This window comes from Carassius carassius, chromosome 29 (assembly GCF_963082965.1).
Source record: "Carassius carassius chromosome 29, fCarCar2.1, whole genome shotgun sequence".
NCBI lineage: Eukaryota > Metazoa > Chordata > Actinopteri > Cypriniformes > Cyprinidae > Carassius > Carassius carassius.
Window position 1 is genome coordinate 11,476,560 of NC_081783.1, and position 9,202 is coordinate 11,485,761.

The 9,202-nt window shown below is 39.7% G+C and overlaps 1 protein-coding gene across 1 annotated transcript in view; it reads left to right on the top strand.

Moving 5' to 3' along the window:
* diaph2 (diaphanous-related formin 2) overlaps positions 1-8,889 on the top strand; it is a 393,291-nt gene extending 384,402 nt beyond the window's left edge. The window contains exon 30 of the mRNA XM_059515857.1: positions 8,259-8,889. Coding sequence (XP_059371840.1) covers positions 8,259-8,323 — 65 coding nt within the window. The 3' untranslated portion in view covers positions 8,324-8,889. The remainder of the gene's footprint in view (positions 1-8,258) is intronic.
* Positions 8,890-9,202: the final 313 nt, after the last annotated feature.

A 9,202-nucleotide genomic window follows, 5' to 3' on the forward strand; every position in this document is an offset into this window, starting at 1 on the left:
TATACAATTACTTATAAACCCTCATGAACATGCCAAAGAGAATGACTTCTTTCATTTTAAGTTCATATGACAAACCTATCATATGGCTACAGGAGGTTTAAATCTTTGCATATTCTCTGTCGCTGCATGGACATTTTCAAAATTTCTTCTTTTTTGTCCCCCGGAAGAAAACAAAGGGGTTTGCAACAACTTGCGGGGTTAGTAAACGTTGACAGAATTTTCATTTTTGAATAAAGTAACCTTTAAAGGTAATTTTCATTTAGATTTTTTCTTCTTCTCTGATTTGCTGTATGACTCGTATTCCAGCTCTTCACCAAGAGTAATTAAGATGTGTAAATGGTATCTTGAGACCTTGTTAGCAGAAAGCAGCTTTATCACTTCCATCCCTTCATTTTCTCATTCTTCCACTCCACCACACTTCACTACTCCATCACTCTCATTTCACATTCCATGACAATCTCACCCACTGATTTATTACACGGCATCCATCTTGTGTTTGCCTGTGCATCTGTGTATGTGTTTGATCAACATATTCAGTGTGATGTTCATCATGTGAATTTATAGAGCTCTCCCCCCAGTGCTTATGTGACATCAGATTTAATGGATGAGAAGACAGTGGCTTGTCTGTTCTGGTCAACGTGCTGTTTCACGCTCACCCATTTTTGATTTATCCAAAATACAATCATGTTTGAAAGAAGAAATAGGATTGAAGAATCTATCGATCTATGTCATATCAACACTATCCATCTTTGTTTATCTTTCTATATTTTTTTGTCGTTGTTGTTGTCACTGTTGTTTTTTTTTTGTTTGTTTTTTTTGCAACCACACCAGCCATTTTCTTCCTCTATTTGTTTAGTTATCCATCAGTCTATTTACCTTATCATGCTGCCAAACCATCCATTTACGCTTCCATCTGTCTGTCAAACAATATTGTGGCATCCATTTGTCTAACTATCTTCTGTGTTTACTTATCCCACTGTCAATCAAAGCTTCTCTCTAACTGTGCAGGTTTCTTTAGCTGGGGAATAGCATGGTTCTGGTTAAACTTCTCTTAACTTCTGATTCATGCACCCACCTCCAAATACATTCACAATCACAGCTGATACTTAATTCAAATTTTCGTGTTATGGATAAATTAAATTTTCTTTTGTGCTTATAATGGTGTATGTGGAAACATGGGCCGTTGTTGATGAAACCCAGCCCTGCCTGGCCTTTAATAGGAGCTCATCCAAATGCTCATTCCACTGGAAAGCCAGATCTCTGCTGGGTCACTATCAGTTTTGAAGGATCAGTATGGTGCTTTGGGGCCTAGTGCACATGATCCTAATGGATTAGCCACTCACCTTTCCTGAGTTGAACTTGGGGGGAAGTGTTCCCGCCAGAGGCCCCATCTGCCCCCCATGTTTCAGCCATGATGCTAACACAGTGCACAAAGAAAAACAGTTTTTGCATCTCAATTTATGAATGCTTTACATGCACTTTTGAGGTTAAATGATTGTTATTGTTGATATACATATACACACACATACATAAATACATATACATTCCTGTTTGACTGCTGAAGTTTCGTTCCCTACAGTGCTGCAGAGGTGATGATTAGTGCTGTAGATTAGCCTTGGGCTGCAATCTATTGGAAATTATTTTTAATCTGATGGTTTGATGCATGTGTGTGCCTTTGCTTCCCTGCTCCCATCTTTTAAGTTACTTTTTGTTTTTGATCTTAAATTCTGCCATCTCTTTTGAAAACCAAGCTGGTCCACCACTCAGAGTCTGTCTTGTCCGTCTTGAGGATCCCAATGAGAAATCTTGGCGAATGTGACCGTCAGCCGTTTGATATCCCATCAAACATGGTCCTACTGCTGTGCCTGTAAAAGGGAAAGATACTGTGCCTTCCGGCACTGGACACCAGCCATAGCTTCTCGTCCTTTCCCTTGTTTGTCCCGGGAACAGTTCTGTCAGGGCCTTCATGGTGCAGAGATAAACTAGTGCATCGCTCTCTCTCGTCTAAAAATAATCTCGTCATTTGTTTATCAACATGTGTAGTGATTTCCAGCTCTCCTGTGCCGTATTGTGTACGGAGCTGTCAAGAAACATTACTCTAAGGCCTGGCTCTCCTTTCAGCTCTGACCAGCCGAGAGAGTGCAGCCGAGCAGGACAATGCAGAGTGCTGGAGGGCAACAGGCTAGCAAGCTTTCACAGAAATCTGCTTAGACGTTGCCTTTTAACTAAGGCTGTGGACCTCACTCTTTATAAAGAGCTTGAAACTTTAATGCACTCTTTAAGGTAGAAACTGTGGAAAGTGAAGGGCAATGCTGGTATCGAATATCTGGGTCACATATCCAAGGTAGCTAGTGTCTAAATTGAGCCTGGCTTTGATTGAAAGGCGCATTAGATAAAAGGGGAAAAACTCAGATCTGCGCTGACCAATTTTGGCATATTTTAATTGCTGCTTTACTTCATTATTTTCATTAGTCTGAGTCTTAACAAACTGTCAGATTAGACATTACACATCTCTCATCTTTGTTTAGAAATGGCTCTGAGAGAGATTTAGGGAGAATGCAGACCAGACCTCCAGCTTATCGGAGCTCTCATGCATCTTGGTTTGATGAGGAAAGCTCATGTTTGCAAGCTCTGCTAGTGGATCTGCGGTGGCTGAGTTTGACAAATGCCCTGCACTTGCTCTAAACATCCGTAATTTCAGCAGAGCGTGGTTACTTAAAGCAGGATTTTAGAGTCTTGTCTCACTTGTGTTTCTGGTGATTCTCTTGCTTTAGTTAGGGCAGAGAATGCACTTAAGAGCTCACATCTCAATGTGGAAAACGAACCAGGATATCAGCCAGTTCTTAAAGGATTAGTTCATCCCAAAATGAAAATTCTGACAGCATTTACTCCCTCATGTCATTCCAAATCCGTATGATTTTCATTTTCACAAAAGGAGAAATTTTAAATAATACATTTGGGTGTTTCATGTAGTTGCAATGGACAGAGTCTGGAGCATTCAAACTCTAAAAAATTCCAAAAGTGCCATTAAAGGTGTCATAAAAGTGGTTCAATTGACTTCTGAACTATTCCACATCTTCTGCAATCCCACATTAGCTTTTTGTGAGTACCTGTGTGTGAAATGGGCCAGTATTTTTTTATTTATTTTTTTGCTCCAGTCCTCATTTACTTTTATTATATAATAAATAATGTAGATACATTTTCAGAAGTAAGAAGGTCATAAAGGTTTGGTCTTTGTTAGACATTTTTGAGTAAACTAATTCTTTTAAGCTTCTAGTGTGTTTATTAATGTTACGTAGTGGTTGGACATTTGTAGCTTTACAAAGGCTTACCGAGCAAGATTTTTTGATCAGACGTTAGTGATCTTATTCCCCAAAGTACACAGCAGGATTTTCACAGTATTTTCACAGCATTATTTAGTGTCAAATAATTATTCTTTGCATATTTTCTCTAGCACTGAACAACATCTTTTTTCCTTTTTTTTTTTTTTTTCGTTGAAATGGCTCATGCCACATTTGATTAAGATAACAGCTGCTTTTTAAAACACACTCATTTAACATAGCTTGGTATGACAAACAACCTCAAATTAAACCCTGTTATTTGTCTTGTGTGCATTAGATATACAGCCTTGGCCAAAAGTTTTGGCAGTGACATACATTTTGTTTTTACAAAGTTTGCTGCTTAAGCTACAGTATTGTGGTGTTCATTCACTCATTCGCATTTTAAATAATTGCTAAAAGCTTCATTGGCCAAAAAATTTATATTTTGCCAAAAAAAAACAAAACCATGTTTTTTTTTATTCTGACACAAAATGACCAGCTAACATACATTGACTAATCATATCATCAGCACATGTATGAATGAGTACTAGTCATGTGAAATACTATCATACTAAATAGATTGTACGAGCAGACTGATTGGTCACCTAAAAATTAACATGTGCAGCCATCATCACTTTGCTTCAAAATGGCCTCACACACAAGGAAATTGTGCTACAAAGAATATTGCACCTGAAATAATGATTTACCAGATCATCAAGAACTTCAATGAGAGAGCTTCAACTGTGACTGTGTGTTTGTGTATGTATAAATTTGGCTGGTTATTTATGTTTGCATACAAAATTTTAACCAGATTATTTAAAACTAATTCTGCTTCCATATGTTCTACATCACATGTTTGTTTTCTTCCTCGAGCAGACATACCAACAAACAAAAACAGTTTCTGCTGTAGCACATATGCCCACTTATGTTTTAGCTTTTACCCTTTTTCCCACAACAGATCAAGGTTCCAAAAGCATCCTTTTCGTCTGTTTCAGGGTCAGGCACATATTTGACCTTCCATTCTCCATTTCTGCAGCTGAAGTAACCTTCTCAACTTACTCTGCTGCTGCCTCAAAGCAATTACTCTCAGCTTTGTAGAAATCCTTGGTTTGTGCAACTGTAGGTTTTACTCTCCTACCCCATAACTTACAAATAAAGAAATAACCCTCCCCACCATCACATCCTCTTTATATTTACTGTTTCTGGTGCTGGTGCTCCATTACCAATGGAGCTTGAGCCTGGCAAAGGCATGCTGAAGATTAGAAGAGTAGATAGCTGCTACTGCAGCAGTGTGTCCTCTCTTTCTCTCTCTCTGTCTCTCTCTCTCTCTCTCTCTCTCTCTCTCTCACACACACTCACTGCCTCACCTCCCTCTATGGCCCACAAGCGGTAAACATTGTGTGTTGACATATGGCCCTCACAGATTTAATCACCTTTATTACATTTTGTCACAGGAAAAATATGAAGTAATCCAAATTTGCACATCACGATATGTGTGTGTGTGTGTGTGTGTGTGTGTGTGTGTGTGTGTGTGTGTGTGTGTGTGTGTGTGTGTGTGTGCGTGCGTGTGTGGGTTTTTTCTTGGCTCAAATGTCTATCCGAAACAACAGATGCCTAACCAAAAATTGTTTATTTGAAAATATTTAGTTTGCACATTTAGTATTTATTGCATACATATTGAATATTTGAATTGCATCAAACATGTAAATTATTCACTATAATAATTACCTGTGTTTATTCACATAGTTACTACTCGACTGTTGATTGAAGCTTATTTGTTATTCATGGAGCAAACCTTGTGCCAAAGGACTCTCCTGATGATGTAACTTCATGTAATTGCAGGCAGATGACAGTAATGCAAAATCCATTATGTCGTTTAATCTCTTTAGAAGAATGCACAGGGGGTTATCTGGGGCCTATCACTCAATCATACAGTGAAAGTGTGGGATAGGCGTACAAGCCTACACGACTCCTTTTGTGAGTGTTTGTTTGCTTTTTAGTAATGTGTTGTTCGCCAATCTGTGCTAATCCCATGATCCCCCTCTGCAACGTATTATGACGTTTTGATCACGTTTCACTCCCCCTCCTCCATCAACACTCAATAAATACTGAGAAACAATAGCTTCATTTAATTAAGTCCTGGAATTAAGTCCAGACATTTCTCTTGAGTAAAAGCAAAATGTTCTTATTTATTCATAAATCTCTTTCACTCCTATTCTTTTTCTTTGTGCATCCAACCTAAAGACGTTGCCACCGGGAAAAGCAGGTAAAAAAAGACATCAAACCCAAAATTAGTTCACAGATTTGTGATCAGTAGCACAGTTCTCCTGAAATTGTCTAGTGGTGTATTTTTATTGTGGAAGTGAATGTTCACCCTTTAGAGAATAGCTTCATTATGTGTCCCCCAATAGAAATCGGTGCTGGTTGGTGTGATTGTTGCTGTAGATTGGGTATTTTAGACTGAAGTGCCTTAGATCAGAAACTTAGAGAGCTTTTCAACACAAATTAAAAGAAGCAGGAATGTCTATTTTGGTGGGTGTGTGATTGGTTTGTATTTTCTGCCCATTTGGTTGAAGCATAGACCTTTTTCCCCATCTAAATCTCATCTCCAGTCTGTTGAGCTCGAGCAATTATCTCAAGTGTTGTTCTCTAGACGTTATTTTCCAAATGCTCCATACGTCCCTATGTTCCACTCTCAAACAAGCCATAATACTTTCATCCATTTTCAATTTGGACCACAAACTTGAGGAACTGCCACTAGCCCTCCCAGATCCCAACAAGACTTTAGTCTGTGTGGCACCTTCCAATATACCTACAAAATAGGCATCTTGGAAGCAATTGGCAAAACAATGACAGTGTTTGGACTAGGCACTGTTTTACCATCTCTGTCATCCACTCCCTCACATTCAGTATGGGTACTTTCTCTGTTTAGTATTGTCCCCCCACCCTTCTTCATCCTACATGGTATCACACTGAGCGTGTAGTCATGACATGAGCAATAATATTATCTCGAAGCAATATTTTTGAATGATGGCTCAACAATAAGGATTTCCTCAGTGTAGACAGGCTATTAGTTAGATTTTTACTTTCACTTTTAACATTTTGTTAGTAGTAGTAGTATAGTTGTTATATTAGTGGCATATGTATATGTAGTGGCAGACACTTTTATCCAAAGTAGTTTGTGCTTTGCATTCAACCTATACTGTACATTTATCAGTATGCCACCATGCTCCTAAAAAGCCCCCTTTGTGGAAATTGTAAATAAAATCTGAAATAACAGCCTATACACTGACAAGTTCTAGAAATTTCTTTGTTTTTATCACTGCTGTCAATGTGCAATGCCCCTTCAGTTCAGAGAGAAAGAGACTGGAGGCCTTCAGGCGCTTGGCTTTTTGAAGTGGAAGTGGATGAAAGACTCAGCCATCATTTCAACTCATATTGTGTTCTCCATGCAGAGTTCAAAGTTCAGTGTCCTCAACTTTTACCAATGCCAGAGGAAGTTGTCCTGCAGAGAACTGCAGATTTCCATTTGTACTCTTGTTTTTATTTATCCATTCCTCTCTCTACCTAACCACAGACCTTCTATCTCTTTGTATTACCCTCTTGTTATTAGCATTGCCCCCCCCCCCCCCCCCCCCCTGTGGTGAGTATCCTTGTTAGGACAGATTTATACGTCTACTGAAGCTTGAATTAAAAAGGCTCTAGGCAAACTCAAAAAAGGGGATTTGTTAGCACAGAGCACTTGCTCTTATAATCAACTAACACTGAGCTTTCAGCTGCACTGTAACAGTGGTAATAACAAAAAACAACAACTTGGCCATGTGACTGTTTTATTTCACCTTTGTCTTATTACAAAAATGTCTTTGCCAAGGCAAAGCCATAAAACATCCTTTGTTTTATGATTTCTAGCTTGTTTCCTCATTGGCCCTCAACTGACCTTGGCAAACGAGAATTGGGCTTCAATTTCGTTTGAAGTATGAATCCACCTTTACTGTGGTGCCCACTTGCTCCTAACTCATTACCTGAAATGATGAATGGGGCCTGTTCCATTAAACTATGCCCAGCCCATGGTGGCATGGGCACCTGGCACTGAGTAATGGCAGTTGCACGGGTAGACCTGCCAGGGTAGGTAGGAAAGGTGTGGTGACTTAAACATGGAGTTGGCTCTCGAATCTTCAGGGGTAAAAGGAAGGTTGTCCACTCCACCTGCCACATGGCCCCCACCCAGCCCCTCACTACACCATGTTTGGAGTGGAAAGGGCCTTTTGTGTGATCCCATAATGGCTGGCCTCAGTTGCCAAGTTCAGCTAGCACATTTAGTACTTGCCTCCATTATATTCCTACTGGCCTAGTTTCAAAATTAAGAATCTTCTTAAAACATAGCATCTCATAGTTTAAATAGGGATAGTTCACCCAAAAATTATAATTCTGTCATTTACTCACATTTATTTTGTTCCATTCTATCTTTGTATCTTTGCAAAGTAACTTGAAGTCTGAACAACACTGGACCCCACTGAATTGGAACAACATGACAGAATTAAAATTTTGGGGTGAACGGTCTCTTTAAATGCTATACAAATCTCCTATGGGTGTTTAGTAGATAAGTATGTGCAGCTGTGTACGCACCGTTTTTTTACATGTGTATGGGTACCTCCCATTAAGTGTCTCTTGTCCAGGCTGTGTTGTTATAGGTGAAGGACCTCTCGAGTATGAGACTGGAGCTCAATGGTGTTACTATGACACCAGACAAGAAGCAGCTGACTCCAGACCATCTTATGCTGCTCTCTTTTTAATCAGTTGCCTTTGTTGTGTCTGATGTTGTTCTTCTTTTTCTTTCTAACTATTAACTGCACTCCCATTTTTGCCCCGTCTCATATTTGTCTGCTGCTTCTGTGAACACACCTAACTAGTCTTCTTCCATGCTCTCTTTTTGAACAGACAACCGTCGCACTGGTTTGGAAAGATCCCGTTCACGCCACAATGCAAACCCTATGGTCCGATGATCGCTTGCCGGCTAAGGACGTTTGCCAAGTGCCAAAGACCCAAGAGTGGGGACAACACTGAGGAGGGCTGAAGAGGAATGGAGAGAGAGTCCTTTGGCATTCGCACACATCCACATCCACACGTACATGCATACAGAACGCAGAACAAACCTCAAGATGTGTGTCACAGCTCCAGACACTTCATCACAGGATCACTTGACCCCCACTTCTCTCTGAAGCCTTATATACTTCATGCTCTTTGTGCATTGGGCCTATACAATTTAGTTTGTTTGTTTGTTATTTTCATGATTACGCCAGTTCTGTTTATATCTCACCAAGCTTAACCCCTTTGATCTGGCTCACGTCCACCTCGCTATCTGCAAACAATCAATGATTGGCTGCGGTTTGGTCTCTCGCTGTTGGATTTTTCGACGCACAAACACGCTGTTGTTGACAAAAACACCATAAAGGACTGCGTGATTCTGTATGCATATCAGAAAATGGACTTTATTTGCAGTGTTGATTGAACAAAACCTTGACTTGAAGGATCCTGCCTGCCCCCTTTACTCCTTTTGACAGAAAAATAATAATATTTCCAGTCTGCAATTCCCACCATCAACCATTTATCTCCATTTCTGTTCACCGCCTCTTTTTATATATTGCAGATCCTATATATGTAGCGACATGAAAAAGCTGCTGATATTAGCTTCAGTGTGTACACATTTGTGCTGTGTAAGAGCTGCCAGTGCCACAAGGTACCTGAGGTGGTTGAAAGATATTGCTCTTTATGTACGGTAAACACTTCAAAGATTCGTAGACATTTCTCTTGCAGAGGCAAAGGTTTTATTAAGTGAATCTGCAGATATGTGAAGCAAATGCGAATCAAAGAGATGCCATTCA